The sequence below is a fragment of the Babylonia areolata genome, chromosome 13 (genome assembly GCF_041734735.1).
Source record: "Babylonia areolata isolate BAREFJ2019XMU chromosome 13, ASM4173473v1, whole genome shotgun sequence".
NCBI classification, from domain to species: Eukaryota; Metazoa; Mollusca; class Gastropoda; order Neogastropoda; family Buccinidae; genus Babylonia; species Babylonia areolata.
This window is the reverse complement of record NC_134888.1, coordinates 8,098,071-8,121,156: the sequence shown is the minus strand read 5'-3', so window position 1 is coordinate 8,121,156 and position 23,086 is coordinate 8,098,071. Positions and strand designations below refer to the sequence as shown.

Below are 23,086 nucleotides of genomic sequence, written 5' to 3'. Positions count from 1 at the left end.
GATACTTTGTTGTTTTTTTCTCCCGTTTGAAGACTTTATGGTCATGATCAGATATCCGGATGTACATGGTCAGTGATACTTTGTTGTTTTTTTCCCCTGTTTTAAGACTTCATGGTCATGATCAGAGATATCCCGATGTACATGGTCAGTGATACTTTGTTTTTTCCCGTTTTTGCTTTACCCCATGGTCATGACCCAAGACATCCTGATGTACACGGTCAGTTTTCTCATTCTCTTTTGTAATATACTGGGTTTTTGGTCAGGATCTGAGACATCCTGATGTTCATGGTCAGTGTCGAACTGTCATCTTTTGTACAGTTGTGCACAATAAACACACACACATGCATACACACACACGCACACACACACACACACACACACACACACACACACACACACACACACGCAGAGAATTAAAGTGTTAAGCAGAACCTAAGTGGTTGCCATTGTATTAGGCATGACATTTATTTTCTGCTCTCGTTTTTTTGTGGTTAAATCTTGCATCAGATGAAACAAAGTTGATCATTGCAATCATAAGTATTTCTGACTGGACTCAAAGATTGATGTGAGAAAATGAGTGTAATTTGATGGACTGTATGTTGCAGGATCGGGTGTACGTTCAGCAGAACAGTGTGGACAATGTGTACAACTTAGGGCTCATCATCTTCCGTGATCAGGTGGTGCGACATCCAACCATCCGTGACCACCTGCGAGCAACACTGCTGGACATGGTGGCTAAGGAACGACGAGGGGAGGTGGTGGACAGGTGTGTTGTTGTTGGTGGTGGTGTGTCTGAAAGAGATAGGGGAGGTGGTGGACAGGTGTGTTGTTGTTGGTGGTGGTAGTGGTGTGTCTGAAAGAGATAGGGGAGGTGGTGGACAGGTGTGTTATTGTTGTTGTTGTTGTTAGTCTGTCTGAAAAAGATAGGAGAGGGGAGGTGGTGGACAGGTGTGTTGTTGTTGTTGGTGTGTCTGAAAGAGATAGGGGAGGTGGTGGACAGGTGTGTTGTTGTTGGTGGTGGTGTGTCTGAAAGAGATAGGGGAGGTGGTGGACAGGTGTGTTGTTGTTGTTGTTGGTCTGTCTGAAAAAGATAGGAGAGGGGAGGTGGTGGACAGGTATGTTGTTGTTGGTGTGTCTGAAAGAGATAGGGGAGGTGGTGGACAGGTGTGTTGTTGCTGGTCTGTCTAAAAGAGATAGGGGAGGTGGTGGACAGGTGTGTTGTTGTTGGTCTGTCTGAAAGAGATAGGGGAGGTGGTGGACAGGTGTGTTGTTGCTGGTCTATCTAAAAGAGATAGGGGAGGTGGTGGACAGGTGTGTTGTTGCTGGTCTATCTAAAAGAGATAGGGGAGGTGGTGGACAGGTGTGTTGTTGTTGGTCTGTCTGAAAGAGAGAGGAGAGGGGAGGTGGTGGACAGGTGTGTTGTTGTTGTTCTGTCTGAAAGAGGAGAGGGGAGGTGGTGGACAGGTGTGGTGTTGTTGATCTGTCTGAAAGAGATAGGGGAGGGGAGGTGGTGGACAGGTGCATTGTTGTTGTTGACATTGTAGGTCTGTTAGAAAGGTATAGCCTGGCTTTGTGCAGTTATCAGGTCTGAAAGTGTCACTGTGTTAAAACGATTGAAAACGAAGTTGTCATGATAAGTGGTTGGTGTTGTGCAGGAGTAAGTATGTGTGTGAGTGTGCAAGGTTTGTAATGTGAATGTCACTATATTGTTGATACTGTATTTTATAATTGATACTGTATTAGTATATTTATTGATACTATATTTCACCGTGCCAATTTCAGAGGTGCTGTGAAGAATGCCTGTCAGATGTTGATGATTCTGGGCATAGACTCGCGCTCAGTGTATGAGGAGGACTTTGAGAAGCCCTTTCTTGAGCAGTCTGCTGAGTTTTATCGGGTAGGTACAGCATACATCCCTGTTTCTCTTTCAACACCCTGATCTTTGCTTCAATCTCATTGCTCAGAATAAAGAGAATATTTGGGACAGATGGGACTGGAAAATAAAAAGGAAAGGGGAAAATTGATCACACCATCATGATTGTACGATAAAAACTATGTACCTTTATTTGTCAGATAAAACTATGTACCTTTATTTGATTTTCATGTTCACCACCGTCTGTGGAAATATAAATGTGAAAATGGTTTGATCAAGAATGTGCTGATTGGAGTTAAGGTGCCACAGCACCAGTCAACTCTCAGAAGCTAATTAAGATTGCATTGTTTCAAAGGTTTTTGAAAATCATACTTTGATTTGAAGAGAACAACAACTGTTCTGCATCGGTTATTTGATTCAGTGTCATTTAGTGGTTTGGTTGGTTGATGGCATTTAAATCAAGAACTCATAATCCAGAGATATTTAGTCTACTTCCAAAAATTATGGTGTCTTCTTTTAATCCTCACGAACAAAATGCATATGGACTAGTTTTTTTGTTGAATTTTGAAAGTGATATTGATCAAGATGACTCGAACATACATCTGGCTGGGAATGAAATCAGTTATTGCTATAAAAATGGAACAGAATTTTAATTCATAGTTAACATGGAAAATAAGTGTACATTTTCCTGGTTGAAGCATGACGTAATGTGTCTTCAGCTGGAGTGTTGACATGGAAAATAGGTGTACATTTTCCTGGTTGAAGCTTGATGTAATGTGTAGAGTTCACATAGAAAATAAGTGTATATTTTCCTGGTTGAACCGTGACGTAATGTGTGTTCAGCTGGAAATACTTGTACATTTCCTGGTGTGATGTAATGTGTCTTCAGCTGGAGAGTTCATTTAGAAAATCACATGGAAAATAAGTGTGCATTTTCCTGGTTGAAGCATGACATAATTTGTAGAGTTCACATAAAAATAATTACATTTTCCTGGTTGAAGCATGACATAATTTGTAGAGTTCACATAAAAATAATTACATTTTCCTGGTTGAAGCATGACATAATTTGTAGAGTTCACATAAAAATAATTACATTTTCCTGGTTGAAGCATGACATAATTTGTAGAGTTCACATAAAAAAATAACTACATTTTCCTGGTTGAAGCGTTACGTAATGTGTCTTCAGCTGGAGTGTTGACATGGAAAATAGGTGTACATTTTCCTGGTTGAAGCTTGATGTAATGTGTAGAGTTCACATAGAAAATAAGTGTACATTTTCCTGGTTGAGCTGTGATGTAATGTGTCTTCAGCTGGAAATACGTGTACATTTTCCTGGTGTGACGTAATGTGTCTTCAGCTGGAGAGTTCATTTAGAAAATAAGTGTACATTTTCCTGGTTGAAGAGTGACATAATGTGTAGAGTTCACATGGAAAATAAGTGTGCATTTTCCTGGTTGGAGCATGATGTAATATGTCTTCAGCTGGAGAGTTCACATAGAAAGAATGTGTACATTTTCCAGGTAGAAGCTTGATGTAATGTGTAGAGTTCACATGGAAAATAGTTGTACATTTTCCTGGTTTAAGTTGACGTAATGTGTAGAGTTCACATAGAAAATAAGTGTACATTTTCCTGGTTGAATCTTGATGTAATGTGTCTTCTGCTGGAGTGTTCACATAGAAAGTAAGTGTACATTTTCCTGGTAGAAGCTTGACAATGTGTAGAGTTCACATGGAAAATAGTTGTACATTTTCCTGGTTTAAGTTGACGTAATGTGTAGAGTTCACATAGAAAATAAGTGTGCATTTTCCTGGTTTAAGTTGACGTAATGTGTCTTTAGCTGGAGAGTCAGAAATTCCTGGCGGAGAACAGTGCCTCTGTGTACATCAAGAAAGTGGAAGCCAGGATCAACGAGGAAGCAGAGAGAGCAACTCATTACCTGGATAAAAGCACTGAGGATCCTGTGGTCAGGGTGGGTACAGTCTTTGTCTGGTTGTGTCACAAGTCAGCATGCTCGCTCTTTTTCTGTGTGCTGTCCTCCATGTATCCTCTACCAAATATGTACGCACATGCAGGCACACATGCACACACGTACACATGCATACATGCAAACACACACACACACACAGAGAATGTATAAACAGGTAATGTATCACACAGACACTAAATACATACATGTATGCACAGGTAACAGGTAGACATAAGTATGTGTGTACATGGTGTTTTTTTTATGTTTTAAACAAACTTTATTCACAGAAACATCAAAGCAGCTGTATAACAGATAAGTCAGTATGTTGATGTTTACTGAGATAATAAAGTTATTCTGATTCTAACAGACTTGTCTACACTTGACCAGTAATTTTTGCTGATAACATATCTTTTTTTGTTATTCATTTTGTATAGTGTATACACAGCTGAGCCTGTTCTGTTAGACAAGTTTAACTATCAAATACAGGTCTTTTTAGTTGTTTTATACAGGGCATAACATTATCAACAGTACAGTTCACTGAAAGACAAATTCACACAAGTCCACAATTATCGATTTGCCTACAAAGCAAGTATCTTCTTTTTTATGCACTTGTCTTTTATGAACTTTTCAGTAGAATGTACATGGTGTGGAAAACCTGTTTATTGCCGTCAAAAGAGGGCGCTAGCTAGCGGGACAAAGGGGAGGTTACCTATTTCCGGGAGGTTATCGGCCGTAGTTGCTTTCATTTTCTCCGCATAGGCGGATAGTAGTTTGCACAGGACAGGAATGTCAGACCCCTGATGGAGTCTGCACTAGTTGGGTCACGGTAAGTATGTTATTTAAACGTAATTTTAGATAGAAAATTTCATTTTGCAGAATCAATGATCATGTGTTTTTCTTGACAGGTTCTAGAGGAGGAATTGATTAGCAAACATATGAAGACAATTGTGGAGGTGAGTGATGTGTGCGTGCACTTTGCTGCCCAACCGACACGTCTGGTGGTGGTGTCCCTTTGTTCATGTCATGTCTGCCCTTTGACCCCAGCTGTTCTCTGTGTTCATGTCATGTCTGCCCTTTGACCCTAGCTGTTCTGTGTGTTGTTCATGTCGTGTCTGCCCTTTGACCCCCAGCTGTTTTCTGTGTTCATGTCATGTCTGCCCTTTGACCCCAGCTGTTCTCTGTGTTCATGTCATGTCTGCCCTTTGACCCTAGCTGTTCTGTGTGTTGTTCATGTCGTGTCTGCCCTTTGACCCCCAGCTGTTTTCTGTGTTCATGTCATGTCTGCCCTTTGACCCCAGCTGTTCTGTGTGTTGTTCATGTCATGTCTGCCCTTTGACCTCAGCTGTTCTGTGTGTTGTTCATGTCATATCTGCCCTTTGACCCCAGCTGTTCTGTGTGTTCATGTCATGTCTACTCTTTGAGCCCAACTGTTCTCTGTGTGTTTTTCATGTCATGTCTGCCCTTTGACCCCAGCTGTTCTGTGTGTTGTTCATGTCATGTCTGCCCTTTGACCCCAGCTGTTCTGTGTGTTGTTCATGTCATGTCTGCCCTTTGACCCCAGCTGTTCTGTGTGTTGTTCATGTCATGTCTGCCCTTTGACCCCAGCTGTTCTGTGTGTTGTTCATGTCATGTCTGCCCTTTGACCCCAGCTGTTCTTTTTTGTTCATGTCATGTCTGCCCTTTGACCCCAGTTGTTCAGTGTGTTATATCTGCCCTTTGACCTCAGCTGTTCTGTGTTGTTCATGTCATGTCTGCCCTTTGACCCCAGCTGTTCTCTTATGTTGCTTTTACTCCTTCACAGCAGTCAAGTTTCGTTGTTTTGTCTTTTCTAACACCTAAAAGCATCCCCTTTTAGAGGTGGGTCTGTTCCCGCCAGTGGAACCCTGTAAAAAGACAGTTCACTGACTTCACGGCCACGCCCTCTCCTCTGTGTCCCACCAGTGGAACCCTGTAAAAAGACAGTTCACTGACTTCACGGCCACGCCCTCTCCTCTCTGTCCCGCCAGTTGAACCCTGTGAAAAGACAGTTCACTGACTTCACAGCCACGCCCTCTCCTCTCTGTCCTGCCAGTTGAACCCTGTGAAAAGACAGTTCACTGACTTCACGGCCACGCCCTCTCTCTCTCTCTCTTCCCCCTCTTCCCAAACATCCCAAATGTACTGCACCATAGCTGCCTTTCAAAGTCACTCACTCAAAAGTGATATCTGATTGGATAGATGAATATTGCTGTCAGTTTTGTCACTGTTGTTGTCATCACATTCAAGTTCAAACTAATCATCAGATAAGATTGATCCATCTCTCATCGTTATACACATACATAATCATCTTCACAGTCTGCAAAGTTGTGTAAACCCACTGACTGGGACCACTGTCATTGCTGGACAAAATTTCTGATGCCTGATTTGCATATGAAGCTAACCAACTTTTCATGTGCGCTACACATGGTCCAGTTAGCAAAACATTATCGAGAAGAAAGGGGTCTTCCATCTGGTGGAGGGTCATCTAAATAGTATGTTAGATACATTGATTTAACCATTCAGTATTTGTTTATATTCATTTAACCAAACTCAAATGAAGGAAAAATCAGAATAGATGCAGAACATAAGTGGACGTCTTAACAGGCGCTATGACAAAAAATTGTGTAGGACGTCAGCTGATGTCTTATAGGCACTGAATGGGTGATAACATCTGATTTGTTTTGGCAGATGGAGAATTCTGGTGTTGTCCATATGTTGGAAAACAACAAAACAGATGGTGAGTTTAATGGGGGTTTTTTTCAGTTTCTGTTGTGACACTTCTCAAGTGCCTTTCCTCTGCAGTGACGCTTCTCAAGTGCCTTTCCTCTGCAGTGACACTTCTCAGGTGCCTTTCCTTATGAAAAGTTATAACATTGTATTTTCCCATTTGGGAGTATGTTTTCTGCAGGACTAATGGCTGTGGTGTTGAAAGTAAACATGTTTGTGTGTGGATCTAGCCTGCATATACAAGATGTTTTTCAATGACAATGAAAGTAAACATGTTTATGTGCAGATCCAGCCTGCATATTCAAGATGTTTTTCAATGACAGTGAAAGTAAACATGTTTGTTTTTGTGGATCTAGCCTGCTTATACAAGATGTTTTTCAATGACAATGAAAGTAAACATGTTTGTGTGTGGATCTAGCCTGCATATGCAAGATGTTTTTCAATGACAATGAAAGTAAACATGTTTGTGTGTGGATCTAGCCTGCATATACAAGATGTTTTTCAATGACAATGAAAGTAAACATGTTTGTGTGCGGATCTAGCCTGCATATACAAGATGTTTTTCAATGACAATGAAAGTAAACATGTTTGTGTGTGGATCTAGCCTGCATATACAAGATGTTTTTCAATGACAATGAAAGTAAACATGTTTGTGTGTGGATCTAGCCTGCATATGCAAGATGTTTTTCAATGACAATGAAAGTAAACATGTTTGTGTGTGGATCTAGCCTGCATATGCAGGATGTTTTTCAATGACAATGAAAGTAAACATGTTTGTGTGTGGATCTAGCCTGCATATACAAGATGTTTTTCAATGACAATGAAAGTAAACATGTTTGTGTGTGGATCTAGCCTGTCAAGTTGTTTTTTCATGACAGTGAAAGTAAACATGTTTGTGTGCAGATCTAGCCTGCATGTACAAGTTGTTTTTCCATATTAATGAAAGTAAACATGTTTGTGTGCAGATCTAGCCTGCATGTACAAGTTGTTTTTCCGTGTCACACACGGCCTTCGCACCATGTGCCAGTGCATCAGCCATTTCCTGAGAGAGCAAGGTCGTGCTCTAGTCATAGAGGAGGCTGAAGAAGCCAAGAATGCCATCACCTATGTACAGGTACGACTGATTCACGTGTGTGATGATGGTAGATAAAGTATTTGCAGGTTCTCTGCTTTTGCCTGTGCGTGAATCTTTTTTCCTTCCAAATTCTGTGGGCATGTTTCTGGATTGTTCTCCGTGTTGCTGTGTCCTGTATGTGTGTCACACTGCCTTTGTTCCTCACTTTTTAAAGGTGTGATTTTAGTTCCAAATTCTGTGGGCATGTTTCTGGATTGCTCTCCTTGTTCCTCAGTCACACTGCCTTTGTGTTCCTCACTTTTTATAGTCGGTTTGGAGTTCAGGTTGGCAACTTTTGTGTTCCTCACTTTTTATAGTCAGTTTGGAGTTCAGGTTGGCAACTTTTGTGTTCCTCACTTTTTATAGTCAGTTTGGAGTTCAGGTTGGCAACCTTTGTGTTCCTCACTTTTTATAGTCAGTTTGGAGTTCAGGTTGGCAACCTTTGTGTTCCTCACTTTTTATAGTCAGTTTGGAGTTCAGGTTGGCAATTTTTGTGTTCCTCACTTTTTATAGTCAGTTTGGAGTTCAGGTTGGCAACCTTTGTGTTCCTCACTTTTTATAGTCAGTTTGGAGTTCAGGTTGGCAACCTTTGTGTTCCTCACTTTTTATAGTCAGTTTGGAGTTCAGGTTGGCAACTTTTGTGTTCCTCACTTTTTATAGTCAGTTTGGAGTTCAGGTTGGCAACTTTTGTGTTCCTCACTTTTTATAGTCAGTTTGGAGTTCAGGTTGGCAACCTTTGTGTTCCTCACTTTTTATAGTCAGTTTGGAGTTCCTCACTTTTTATAGTCAGTTTGGAGTTCAGGTTGGCAACCTTTGTGTTCTTCACTTTTTAAAGGTTCCAAATTGGGTCAGTTAGTTTTGGAGTTCAGGTTGGCAACCTTTGTGTTCCTCACTTTTTAAAGGTTCCAAATTGGGTCAGTTAGTTTTGGAGTTCAGGTTGGCAACCTTTGTGTTCCTCACTTTTTAAAGGTTCCAAATTGGGTCAGTTAGTTTTGGAGTTCAGGTTGGCAACCTTTGTGTTCCTCACTTTTTAAAGGTTCCAAATTGGGTCAGGGAGTTTTGGAGTTCAGGTTGGCAACCTTTGTGTTCCTCACTTTTTAAAGGTTCCAAATTGGGTCAGGGAGTTCAGGTTAGCAGTCTTAGTGTAGTAGTGGTATTTCATTTTGGTTAGTGTTTATTATTATTGAATTGTATGGAGCTATTGTGAATGTAATTTTTGATGTTGAGTTATTGAAGATGATTTCTGATAGTAATGAGGAGTGTATGTGGACTGTATATTGTTAAGCTGTGTTCCAGCAGTGGGCTGGCAGGAGATATGTAACATTGTAGCCAGAGACATTCTTCTGACCAAGGTGAAGAGCTGTGCTGTACTTGTGTCACAGAACCTTTTAGACCTCAACGATCGCTTCAATCATTTCCTGCACGAGTCCTTCAACGAGGACAAACAGTTCAAGCAGATGATATCCGGTGGCTTTGAACACTTCATCAACCTCAACCCCAAGTCACCGGAGTACCTCTCTCTCTTCATCGATGACAAGCTCAAAAAGGGGGTCAAAGGGGTCAGTACATGATGGGTGTGTGATGGGGGTTGGGTGGGTGGGTGAGTGTTTGGGTGTGTGTGAGTGTGGGTGTGTGATGGGGGTTAGGTGGGTGGGTGAGTGTTGGGGGGGGGGTGTGAGTGGGGGTTGGTGTGTGATGGGGGTTAGGTGGGTGGGTGAGTGTTTGGGGGGGTGTGAGTGTGCACGTGTGTGTGTGGGTGTGTGATGGGGGTTAGGTGGGTAGGTGAGTGTTGGGGGTGTGTGAGTGTGCACGTGTGTGTGTGGGTGTGTGATAGGGGTTGGGTGGGTGGGTGAGTGTTTGGGGGGGTGTGAGTGTGCACGTGTGTGTGTGATGGGGGTTGGGTGGGTGGGTGAGTGTTTGGGTTGGGGGGGGGGGGGTGAGTGTGCATGTGTGTGTGTGTAACAGGAGTATGAGTGAGTTTGGAGTGTGTGATGAAAATGGAAGCTTGGAGGAGAGTAAAGAGATGAGACATATGTTCTGTCTTACATTACGTTTTGAATAACAGGTAAAGCAGTCAGCATGCTGTGAAGAAGTAAAGCAGTCAGCATGCTGTGTCCTCAGATGTCAGAACAGGAGATAGAGGTGGTGTTGGACAAGAGCATGGTGCTGTTCCGCTACCTGCAGGAGAAGGACGTGTTTGAGCGTTACTACAAACAGCACCTCGCCCGCAGGCTGCTGCTCAACAAGAGTGGCTCTGATGATTCAGAGAAGAACATGATCTCCAAGCTCAAGGTGAACACACTTCCTTGCACATAGAAGGAAGGCTGACTTTTCTCTCCTTTTAAAATTTTTTTTTTTATTAATCAGATGAAGCTCTGTTTTTGTACTTTCTGGGGGGGTTTTCTTTCACAAGAGTGATGTTCTGTGTTTCTGTTTGTTTTGGTGTTTTTTTTTCTTTCACAAGAGTGATGTTTTGTGTTTCTGTTTGTTTTGGTGTTTTTTTTTCTTTCACAAGAGTGATGTTTTGTTTTTATATGAGAAATCAGGCACATGTACTTCCTGCTATCTGTTGTTGACTTCAGTGAAAGTAACATAGTTTTCAACTCCAGGTTACTTGATTTGTAGAAGCTTGAAAGGTTTTGGCATTTAAATAACAGCAAGCTGGGTTGTTGTTTTTTTTAGTTAACAGTTTGTTGCCTTAACTTCGGATTTATTAGTATGTGTTTTTTTGTTTTTTTTTAATAAAGTCATTGTCTGAACATTATGAACATAGATTCAGTGAATTACACTGTTTTGCACAGTGGACAATTTGTGAAAAAGAGTGTCTTAGGAACTACAAACAGTGGGTAATCTACAAAATGCCTGAGAAGTTTTAAAGCAAAGTTTGCTGTAATATTATTTAAAGACAGTTGAATTGTTTTGAAAAAAAAAAAAAAGATGTTATGTTCAGTGCTGTCTAAATAAAGGTGTTTGTGAGACTTTAATCAATGTTTAATCATTGCTGCAACTCATCATTTCAAAGTGAGATAAAGGGGAGGGAGGGGGACTGGGGGGGGGAGCTGTGTTGTTACCAGAACATGTTATTTGTCTGCAGATGGTGTTATCAGTGCATGTGGAATTTGTGTGTGTGTTTATGGACAGTTACCAGAGCATGTGTTGTATGTGTGTGTGTGTGTGTACAGATTTGTCATTTTATGTGTTGTGTGTGTGTTTGTGTGTGTGATAGTGTCATCAGTGCATGTGTGTGTGTGTGTCTACAGAGTTATCATTGCTTGTATTGTGTGCGTGTGTGTCTACATGCAGTTTTATCAGTGCGTGTTGTGTTTGTGTCTACAGAGTTATCAGTGCTTGTTGTGTGTGTGTGTGTGTGTGTTTACATGCAGCATTATCAGTGTGTGTGTGTTTGTGTCTACAGAGTTATTAGTGCTTGTGTGTGTGTGTGTGTGTCTACATGCAATGTTATCAGTACGTGTTGTGTTTGTGTCTACAGAGTTATCAGTGGGTGTTGTGTGTGTTTGTATACATGCAGTGTTATCAGTGCATGTTGTGTTTGTGCCTACAGACTTATCAGTGCGTGTTGTGTGTGTGTGTTTACATGCAGTGTTATCAGTGTGTGTGTGTGTTTGTGTCTACAAAGTTATCAGTGCTTGTGTTGTGTGTGTGTGTGTCTACATGCAGTGTTATCAGTGCGTGTTGTGTTTGTGTCTACAGACTTATCAGTGCATTTTGTGTGTGTGTGTGTGTGTGTGTCTACAGTTATCAGTGGGTGTTGTGTGTGTGTGTATACACGCATTGTTATCAGTGCGTGTTGTGTTTGTGTCTACAGAGTTATCAGTGCGTGTTGTGTGTGTGTTTTTGTGTCTACAGAGTTATCAGTGCTTGTGTTGTGTTTGTGTGTCTACATGCAGTGTTTTCAGTGCGTATTGTGTTTGTGTCAACAGAGTTATCAGTGCGTGTTGTGTGTGGTGTGTCTGCATGCAGTGCTATCAGTGCGTGTTGTGTTTGTGTTTACAGAGTTATCAGTGCTTGTGTTGTGCGTGTGTGTCTACATGCAGTGTTATCAGTGTGTGTTGTGTTTGCGTCTACGGAGTTATCAGTGCGTGTTGTGTGTGTGTGTTTGTGTCTACAGAGTTATCAGTGCGTGTTGTGTTTGTGTGTGTCTACAGGTGTCTACAAAGTTATCTGTGCATGGTGTGTGTGTGTGTGTGTGTGTGTATCTACAGAGTTATCAGTTTAGTGTTATCAGCGCTTGTGTGTGTGTGTGTGTCTGCAGAGTTATCAGTGCATGTGTTGTGTGTGTGTGTTTGTGTCTACAAAATTATCAGTACTTAGTGTGTTTGTGTCTGCAGAGTTAACAGTACTTGTTGTGTGTGTGTGTTTGTGTCTACAAAGTTATCAGTACTTGTGTGTTTTTTTGTCTACAGAGTTAACAGTACTTTGTGTGTGTGTGTGTGTGTTTATGCCAAAGGAGTTATCAGTACTTGTTATGTGTGTGTGTTTGTGTATACATAGTTATCAGTACTTATGTGTATGTGTGTGTGTCTAAGGAGTTATCAGTACTTGCTCTGTGTGTGTTTGTGTCTACCGAGTTGTCAGTACTTGGTGTTTGTGTGTGTGTGTGTGTGTGTGTGCGAAGTCAAGATTTTGTTTCATGATGGTAAATTGAATAAGGAACAATTACGTTTTTTACATCAAGCCAAGAATGAAAAAGAAGAAGAAAAAATACAGGAGAGAGAGAGAGAGAAGAAGAAGAAACAGGCAGATGAAAAACAACAACAAACAAAATGAATATGTATACAAGAACAATGTGATAATGAAATACACAAATGCATTTCTATTTCTCACACACACACACACACACACACTCACACTCACACACACGCACGCACGCATGCACGCACGCCCGCATATGAACACAAATGTTCGGACATAAATGCACCATGCCCATCCCATTCACATGCACATATTCCCTCATATAATACAAAATTCTTGCCAACACACGCATATACAAAACATTTCACAATTAATAAAAGAAGTATTAGACTAATAGATACAGGATTGTTTTCCTTTTAATCCTTTTCAATAAGGTGGTTCTTCAGATTTTTCTTAAACACTTTCTTATTCATGGTACTTTTTAGAGTGAGTGGAAGACTATTCCATAAATTTCCACCAGAATATAGAAAGCTGGATTTGAAAAGGTTGTTTCTTGGTCTGGGTATGCAGAGCACGTGGTTGTGTCTGTGTTCATTAGTTTTAAAAGTGTCTGCAACCTTTTTTGGAACATTTCTATGCATAACATTATGCATGCAAACAGCTTTGTTGAAGTACAGCCTATTGTGAAAAGATAATATATTAAGTTATTTATAGTCCATAGGGGCCAGGGAGCTTGATTTTAACAGTACTATTTTCAGTGCTCTTTTATACATATGGTGAATAAATTTCATGTTTGAGAGGCTACAGTTGTCCCATAAAGTCGACACATAATCAATTACTGGCAGAATTTGTGCACATAAGAAGAGCTTTCATGTATGGACATTGAAGATCTTTTTAATTTTTGCTAGCTGAAGTATTAGAGAGACATTTACTTAAGCATTTCGTATGATCAGACCAAGATAGATCTTTTTCAATAATTACACCCAGATTTTTTTTGTGAATCTACCTCTTCAGTTTTATTGATGACTAGGAATAGTGGTTTGAAGTTGTTTCATTCTTTGTCTTTTTTGTCGTGCACATACATACATGCACTTCGTTTTCTGAGCATTTAAGGACGTGATTCAATCGTGTCCAGTCGTTAAGTTTCAGAGTATCATCTTGGAGTTCATCAGTTACTTTACACGTCTTAATTGCTTGAATGTAGGGATGTGTCATCTGCAATCATTTCACATTTACTTTTTGTATAACAAGGTAAGTCATTATTAACATAAGTGAAGAATAAAGTTGGTCCTAAGATGGATCCCTGTGGTACTCCACATTTGATAGAAGTAAAATTTGAGGTTTGATTATTTACTATTACTAACTGTTTCCTTTCAGAAAGAAAGATTGTATAAGATGAGTATACTCTGGTGGTAATTTATAAGCTTCTAATTTACATAGTAACAAGGAGCGATTGATTACATCAAAAGCTTTTTCAAAATCTATAAAGAGGAGATCTGTGAATCTATTTTCATTTATGTTTTGTAGAAGACTGTCAGTGAGTTGTATGAGGTCTGTATGACAAGAATGATTTTTATGGAAACCAGACTGGTCTTCGTGGATTAGGTTGTTGTCAAGGAGATAAGAATATAAACATTTTTGCAAGTGTTTTTCAGTGGGTTTTGACAGAGCAGACAAGACAGAAACTGGTCTATAGTTAGATGGGTTAGAAGAATCACTTGATTTGTACAGTGGAATGACTCTAGCCTGCTTGAATTTTGAAGGAAAACATTTATCGATACACAAATTATGCAGATATGTCAGAGTATCTACAATAACAGGGGAAGAAAGCTTTAATATCCATCAGTCGAACCTGCCCACATCATGTGTGCCAGATTGTTTCAGTTGTGATAGACTTTGACTTACATCCAAGACAGTCATTGGTTGAAGACTAAAGGGAACATGAATTTTCATTGTGTGTATGTACGTGTATGTGTGTGTGTGTGTGTGTACAGAGTTATCAGTACTTGTTGTGTGTATGTGTGTGTCCACAGAGTTATCAGTACTTGTGTGTGTGTGTGTGTGTGTGTGTCTGCAGAATTATCAGTACTTTGTGTGGGTGTGTGGATGTCTACAGTTATCAGTACTTGATGTGTGTGTGTGTGTGTGTCTACAGAGTAATCAGTACTTGGTGTGTGTATGTGTGTCTACAATGTTATCAGTACTTTTTGTGTGTGTGTGTGTCTGCAGAGTTATCAGTACTTTATGTGTGCGTGTGTCTCTACAGAGTTATCACTACTAGTGTGTGTTTGTGTGTCCACAGACGGAGTGTGGGTGTCAGTTCACCTCTAAGCTGGAGGGCATGTTCAAGGACATGACGGTGTCTGGGGGCATCAACGAGGAGTTCAAGGCCCATGTACAACAAAACCAGGTGGGCCATCTGTAGGTTATGGAATAGGTTGGTCAGGCTGTGGGCTGAAATAGCTGAAAACGATTCTCACCCTATTGCCCTGGTTTGGAAGGGGTTGCTGTTAATTGTGAAATGTTGTGCAGGATGTGTACTGAAAATGATTGAGCATTCTAAGCATAAGAGTTGGTAGAGAAATGTCTGTTGTGCACTGTGATAATTGTCAGAGGTTTTCAGGTGAACCTAGAGTGGGTACAGAATGTCTGTTGTACACTATGATAATTGTCAGAGGTTTTCAGGTGAACCTAAAGTGGGTACAGAATGTCTGTTGTGCACTATGATAATTGTCAGTTTTTCACATGAACCTAGAGTGGGTACAAAAATGTCTGTTGTGCACAGTGATGATTGTCAGAGGGTTTTCAGGTGAACCTAGGCGGTGTAGAGCTGACAGTGAGAGTGTTAACCACAGGGTACTGGCCCACCCAGTCTGCCACCCCCATCAACATCCCTGCTGATCCACGCACAGCCTTCGAGGCATTCCGCAGGTAGGTCACCTTCTGTGCACCACCTGCTTTTACATAGGTACTATGTGACCACATCTTTGTGCACTGCCTTATGCTCACTGCATGGCTTTACATAGGTACATAGGTACTATGTTTCTTCCTGTGGTCACATTTTTGTGCACTTCTTCTGCACATCACATGGTTTTACAAAGTTACCAGACAGTGGGTGATGGGACCTGACAGTGGGTGTGTGATGTGATGGGACCTGACAGTGGATGTGTGATGTGATGGGACCTGACAGTGGGTGTGTGGTGTGATGGGACCTGACAGTGGGTGATGGGACCTGACAGTGGGTGTGTGATGTGATGGGACCTGACAGTGGGTGTGTGATGTGATGGGACCTGACAGTGGATGTGTGATGTGATGGTGCCGACCTGACAGTGGGTATGTGGTGTGATGGGACCTGACAGTGGGTGATGGGACCTGACAATGGGTGTGTGATGTGATGGGACCTGACAGTGGGTGTGTGATGTGATGGGACCTGACAGTGGATGTGATGGGACCTGACAGTGGATGTGTGATGTGATGGGACTTGACAGTGTGATGGGACCTGACAGTGGATGTGTGATGTGATGGGACCTGACAGTGGATGTGTGATGTGATGGGACCTGACTGTGTGATGGGACCTGACAGTGGATGTGTGATGTGATGGGACCTGACTTTGTGATGGGACCTGACAGTGGATGTGTGATGTGATGGGACCTGACTGTGTGATGGGACCTGACAGTGGATGTGTGATGTGATGGGACCTGACTGTGTGATGGGACCTGACAGTGGATGTGTGATGTGATGGGACCTGACTGTGTGATGGGACCTGACAGTGGATGCGTGATGTGATGGGACCTGACTGTGTGATGGGACCTGACAGTGGATGTGTGATGTGATGGGACCTGACAGTGGATGTGTGATGTGATGGGACCTGACAGTGGGTGATGGGACCTGACAGTGGGTGTGTGATGTGATGGGACCTGACAGTGGATGTGTGATGTGATGGGACCTGACAGTGGATGTGTGATGTGATGGGACCTGACAGTGGATGTGTGATGTGATGGGACCTGACAGTGGGTGTGTGATGTGATGGGACCGACCTGACAGTGGGTGTGTGATGTGATGGGACCTGACAGTGGTGGTGATGTGATGGACTGACTGTGTGACCGGACCTGACAGTGGGTGTGTGATGTGATGGGACCTGACAGTGGATGTGTGATGTGATGGGACCTGACAGTGGGTGTGTGATGTGATGGGACCTGACAGTGGGTGTGTGATGTGATGGGACCTGACAGTGGATGTGTGATGTGATGGGACCTGACAGTAGGTGTGTGATGTGATGGGACCTGACAGTAGGTGTGTGATATGATGGGACCTGACAGTGGGTGTGTGATGTGATGGGACCTGACAGTGGATGTGTGATGTGATGGGACCTGACAGTGGATGTGTGATGTGATGGGACCTGACAGTGGGTGTGTGATGTGATGGGACCTGACAGTGGATGTGTGATGTGATGGGACCGACCTGACAGTGGATGTGTGATGTGATGGGACCTGACAGTGGGTGTGTGATGTGATGGGACCTGACAGTGGATGTGTGATGTGATGGGACCGACCTGACAGTGGGTGTGTGATGGGACCTGACAGTGGATGTAGTATGTATGATGGGACCTGACTGTGATGGGACCTGACAGTGGATGTGTGATGTGATGGGACCGACCTGACAGTGGGTGTGTGATGGGACCTGACAGTGGGTGTGTGATGGGACCTGACAGTGGGTGTATGATGGGACCTGACAGTGGGTGTATGATGGGACCTGACTGTGATGAGACCTGACAGTGGATGTTTGATGACATGTGGACAGGTTCTACCTGGGGAAGCATAGCGGTCGTCAGTTGACGTTGCAGCCACACCTGGGATCTGCGGACATCCACGCAGCTTTCTACGGGCAGAAGAAGGAGGACTGTGCAGACAGTGCTGCAGCCAGCTCCTCCAAGCCGGGGGGACCTCGCAAACACATCCTGCAAGTGTCCACCTATCAGATGTGCATCCTGCTGCTCTTCAACAACCGTGACAGGTGGACCTATGAGGTCAGCTCTTTACTGCATCAGTAAACATTGCTTCACTTCTTGCTTGCTGTCAGTAACCTAGTACTTAGTTATGATTATCAGTAAAGAAGATCAGTACGTATCAAGTACTTACCCATACACACACACACATATGCACACATACTGCTGATGAGTGCAGTTGAAGTACTCGCTGATCAAATGATTTATTGCAAGGAAATCTCTTGATAAGGTGTAAAAGTATGAATTGCTGCTGTGGATACCGAAGACTTGTTTGTTTTGTTTTTTTAAACATGTTGCTGTGGATACTGAAGACTTTTGTTCTGAAACGTGCTGCTGTGAATACTGAAGACTTGTGTGTTTTAAACGTGCTGCTGTGGATACTGAAGACTTGTTTTAAACATGCTGCTGTGGATACTGAAGACTTGTTTTAAACATGCTGCTGTGGATACTGAAGACTTGTTTTAAACATGCTGCTGTGAATACTGAAGACTTGTTTTAAACATGCTGCTGTGGATACTGAAGACTTTTGTTTAAACACGCTGCTGTGGATACTGAAGATGTGTGTGTTTTAAACATGTTGCTATGGATACTGAAGACTTGTTTTAAACACGCTGCTGTGGATACTGAAGACGTGTGTGTTTTAAACATGTTGCTCTGTGGATATTGAAGACTTGTTTTAAACACACTGCTGTGGATACTGAAGACGTGTGTGTTTTAAACATGTTGCTCTGTGGATACTGAAGACGTGTGTGTTTTAAACATTTTGCTCTGTGGATACTGAAGACGTGTGTGTTTTAAACATGTTGCTCTGTGGATACTGAAGACGTGTGTGTTTTAAACATTTTGCTCTGTGGATACTGAAGACGTGTGTGTTTTAAACATGTTGCTCTGTGGATACTGAAGACTTTTGTTTTGTTTCTTAAACATGCTGCTGTGGATACTGAAGACTGTTATATAAGTATCCATATCAATCACTCTGAATGAGGAAAGCTGCTGTATGTTTCCATATCAATCACTGACCATGGATAGCTGCAATACAAATATCCATATCAATCACTGACCAAGGATAGCTGCTATAGAAGTATCCATATCAATCACTGACCATTGATAGCTGCTATATAAGTTTCCATATCAAACACTCTTACTGAGGATAGCTGCTGTATAAGTATCCATATCAATCACTGACCAAGGATAGCTGCTATATAAGTTTCCATATCAATCACTCTTACTGAGGATAGCTGCTGTATAAGTATCCATATCAATCACTGACCAAGGATAGCTGCTATATAAGTTTCCATATCAATCACTGAGGATAGCTGCTATGTTAGTATCCATATCAATCGCTGACCAAGGATAGTTGTTATTTAAGTATCCATATCAATCACTCTGACTGGGGATAGCTGCTATTTCAGTATCCAGATGAATAAGTCAGTCTCCTTGTGCACCGTGTTTTGTTTTATGCAATTAAAAAAACAAGAACAAAAGATCCGATCCTAGTCTTTTACAAGAACCAGATGTGGTACTTTTAGTTGATCAGGCGCCCTGTCCTCTCCGCATTTATATTGTTGTACCTCTTTACTGATTTGATTTGATTCTATGTGTATGTGTGTTTTACAGTTTGATGTGCTTTGATTTGCTGTGGTGTATGTGTGTACCAGGAGATCAAGACAGAAACAGACATGCCGGACAGGGAGTTGATACGAGCTCTGCAGTCCCTGGCTGTAGGAAAGCTGGCCCAGCGAGTGCTGCACAAGGAGCCCAAGACAAAGGAGATAGGTAGGGGGGAACATAGATAATCATGGATAGAGTGTTTGACTGGGGCAACATGCATTATTATGGATACAGTGTTTGTTTTGGGAAAAGAGGCATGGATACATTGGATGGAACATGGATAGTCATTCAAAAAGTGTTTGTTTTGGGCAAAGAGGGAAAGTTACACTGGAAGGAACAGGGATTATTATTGATACATTGAGTGAAATGAACTGTTGCATTGGAGAGAACATGGATTTTCATTTTTAATGTGTTTGACTGGGGGAAAGAGAGAGGGATTTATTGGAGGAAATGTATTGTCATTTATTTAATGTTGGATTGAGGCAATTAGGGAAAGTTATATTGGAGGGAGCAGGGATTATTGTTACAGTGTCTGGGGGAAAGAGGCTGCACGCATGCATGCACGCACGCACACACACAGAGCTGAAATGAAAAAACACATAAACATTCTCTCTCTCTCTCTCTCTCTCTCTCTCTCTCTCTCTCTCTCTCTCTCTCTCTCTCTCTCTCTCTCTCCTTTCTCTCTCTCTCAAACACATACACACACACACATGCACACACACACAGAGTTGCACTGAAAACAAAACACAGAGCATATAAACTCTCAGTGTCTCTGTCTGTATCTTTCTGTCTGTCTGTCTGTCTGTCTCTCAGGCATACACACACTTTTTTTCCCATCCTCGCCCCTCTTTCACCACACACAGAGGGTTGAATTGAACATGCACACACACACACACACAGAGGACTGAATTGAAAACACACACACACATGCATACACTTTCTCTTTCTCTCTCTCACTGTGTGTCTCTCAAATACACACACACAAACACACACAGACACACAGAGTTGACTTGAAAACACACACCACACACACATGCATACACACTCTGTCTTTCTCTCTCAAACACACACACACACACACACACACACACACACAGAGTGCTGAATTGAAAACTCACACACACACACACACACACACACTCTCTCTTTCTCAAACACCTGCACACACAGAGTTGCATTGGAAACAAAACACAAAGCATATAAACTCTGTCTGTCTGTCTGTCTGTCTCTCTCTCTCTCTGTCTCTCTCTCTCTCTCTCTCTCTCTCTGTCTCTCTCTCTCTCTCTCAGGCATAGACACACACTTTCCCCCATCCTCGCCCCTTCACCACACACAGAGGGTTGAATTGAACACTAGCACACACACACACACACACACACACACACACACACACTGACAGAGTGAGATAGCTGAATTGAAAACACACATACACATATACACTTTCACACACACACACACACACACACACACACACACACACACACACACACACACAGAGAGAGAGAGCTGTATTGAAAACAAAACACAAAGCATATAAACTCTCTGTCTCTCTCTCTGTATGTTTATGGATAGAACACATAACTAGCTTTGCTCTCTTAATGCAGTCCCCAAGATCCCCTTGCCTGTTTTGGTAAATTTCACAATTTTGGAATCTTACCTCTGCATACAGATAAAGATTAAGAGAGAGAGGAAGGGAAAGCTGTGTCATTGATGAAATAATGATGGTTACTGTAAGGCAGCCATTTTGTGTTGGTGATTTTGTCACATGAAGGTGCTCCTTTTTTCGTCTTTGTCTTTGGAGATTGGTATCTCTGCGTGTGATTACTGAAAGCTTCACTTGTGTTTGACAATTAGCCCCAAATCATGTCTTGGTTAGAACAAGGAGGAAGATGACATGAAGAGTGTATTAACCCTTTCGCTGCCAGGAAAATAAGATTTAACCCCTAGGCTGCCTGCATGACGAGATAACTCGTCATGGCAAGCATGTATGCTTCGCTGCCTGCATGACGAGATAACTCGTCATCGAAATATTCTGACTTTTCCCTGGTTTGCATTCACTTCCTTGGCAAAAATAGTGGTACCTTTAGCCTGGGGAATCTCTCTAGATTCTGTTCATAGCTAGAAACCCCATCTACGTCATGAAGCAGTCCTTTATTTGAACGTTTTGGTTGGGTCACTGTCCAAGTGTTTGCCTGACTTCTCTCCTCGCTCGCTCAACAAAATGTCGGACTGACGCCGTGCTCAAGACATGCGATCGTGACGAACTAAATCAAAAATGATTTCTTTCTTTAGCTGATGCTCAGAAAGAACTGAAGCGTAAATTCGAAGGAGAAGATAGAGATGAACATTTATAGGACGATCTGATAGAAAATAAAGGGAGCAATCAAGAGAGTGGCCAAGATGCAACTGTCAGTGAGTGATGTCAGCTGTACAGCTGTTAGCAGACGACAGATGACCGAATTAGCAGCAGAGCGATATTCTTGGCAAGCAGCCAACGCGGTCTGATGAGAACTGAATCAAGTGACCATGTGAGAGGGGTGAGGAGGAGGGGGGGTGGAGACTGAGGGGGCGTGGCCTCACATCCATCTTATCACTTGGAGAAGTCACAATGTATTGTGTATCTATCTCTTAAAAAAAATATATATATATTGTGGTTGTTCTAGTATGATTTTGTGTTTGCAGATATCCATTTGTCCAGAAAATATGATGTTTTTGTGCAAATTACCTGACTAATGTTTGTAATGAACAAGTTGAAAATGTGACAAAAAACAAAACACTGATTTCAAAACAACAACATGTCACTAAAAATATATAAAATGGGAAAATAGCATGTGTTTTGTATTCTTTATTCATTTACCTTTCAGAAAATATATACTTTTATGGGTCTTTCTCCAATAACAAAGAGCACAGAATTTTTGGAAAATTTATACCCGTTTTTTGTGAAAAAACCCTGGCAAATAGATTTCACTTAAATCTTATGGGTCTTTCTCCAATAACAAAGAGCACAGAATTTTTGGAAAATTTATACCGGTTTTTTGTGAAAAAACCCTGGCAAATAGATTTCACTTAAATCTTATTTTCCTGGCAGCGAAAGGGTTAAGTGAAATCTATTTGCCAGGGTTTTTTCACAAAAAACGGGCATAAATTTTCTAAAAATTCTGTGCTCTTTGTTATTGGAGAAAGACCCATAAAAGTATATATTTTCTGAAAGGTAAATGGATAAAGAATACAAAACATATGCTGTTTTCCCATTTTATATATTTTTAGTGACATGCTGCTGTTTTGAAATCAGTGTTTTGTTTTTTGTCACATTTTCAACTTGTTCATTACAAACATTAGTCAGGTAATTTGCACAAAAATATATTTTCTGGACAAATGGATATCTGCAAACACAAAATCATACTAGAACAACCACAATATATATATATATATATTTTTTAAGAGATAAATACACAATACATTGTGACTTCTCCAAGTGATAAGATGGATGTGAGGCCACGCCCCCTCAGTCTCCATCCCCCTCCTCCTCACCCCTCTCACACGGTCACTTGATTCAGTTCTCATCAGACCGCGTTGGCTGCGTGCCAAGAATATCGCTCTGCTGCTAATTCGGTCATCTGTTGTCTGCTAACACCTGTACAGCCAGCATCACTCACTGACAGTCGCATCTTGGCCACTCTCTTGATTGCTCCCTTTATTTTCTATCATATCGTCCTATAAATGTTCATCACTATCTTCTCCTTCGAATTTACGCTTCAATTCTTTCTGAGTATCAGCTAAAGAAAGAAATCATGGTTGATTTAGTTCGTCACGATGGCATGTCTTGAGCACGGCGTCAGTCCGACATTTTGTTGAGCGAGCGAGGAGAGAAGTCAGGCAAACACTTGGACAGTGACCCAACCAAAACGTTCAAATAAAGGACTGCTTCATGACGTAGATGGGGTTTCTAGCTATGAATAGAATCTAGAGAGATTCCCCAGGCTAAAGGTACCACTATTTTTGCCAAGGAAGTGAATGCAAACCAGGGAAAAGTCAGAATATTTCGATGACGAGTTATCTCGTCATGCAGGCAGCGAAACATACATGCTTGCCATGACGAGTTATCTCGTCATGCAGGC

General features: G+C 41.7%; 1 protein-coding gene across 1 annotated transcript in view; it reads left to right on the top strand.

Moving 5' to 3' along the window:
- Positions 1–23,086, top strand: part of LOC143289029 (cullin-3-like) — a 47,289-nt gene that overhangs the window by 10,553 nt on the left and 13,650 nt on the right. The window contains exons 4-15 of the mRNA XM_076597814.1: positions 606–766; positions 1,783–1,897; positions 3,712–3,843; positions 4,746–4,793; positions 6,547–6,595; positions 7,551–7,699; positions 9,082–9,258; positions 9,821–9,991; positions 14,655–14,762; positions 15,162–15,283; positions 17,153–17,378; positions 19,016–19,133. Coding sequence (XP_076453929.1) covers positions 606–766; positions 1,783–1,897; positions 3,712–3,843; positions 4,746–4,793; positions 6,547–6,595; positions 7,551–7,699; positions 9,082–9,258; positions 9,821–9,991; positions 14,655–14,762; positions 15,162–15,283; positions 17,153–17,378; positions 19,016–19,133 — 1,576 coding nt within the window. The remainder of the gene's footprint in view (positions 1–605; positions 767–1,782; positions 1,898–3,711; positions 3,844–4,745; positions 4,794–6,546; positions 6,596–7,550; positions 7,700–9,081; positions 9,259–9,820; positions 9,992–14,654; positions 14,763–15,161; positions 15,284–17,152; positions 17,379–19,015; positions 19,134–23,086) is intronic.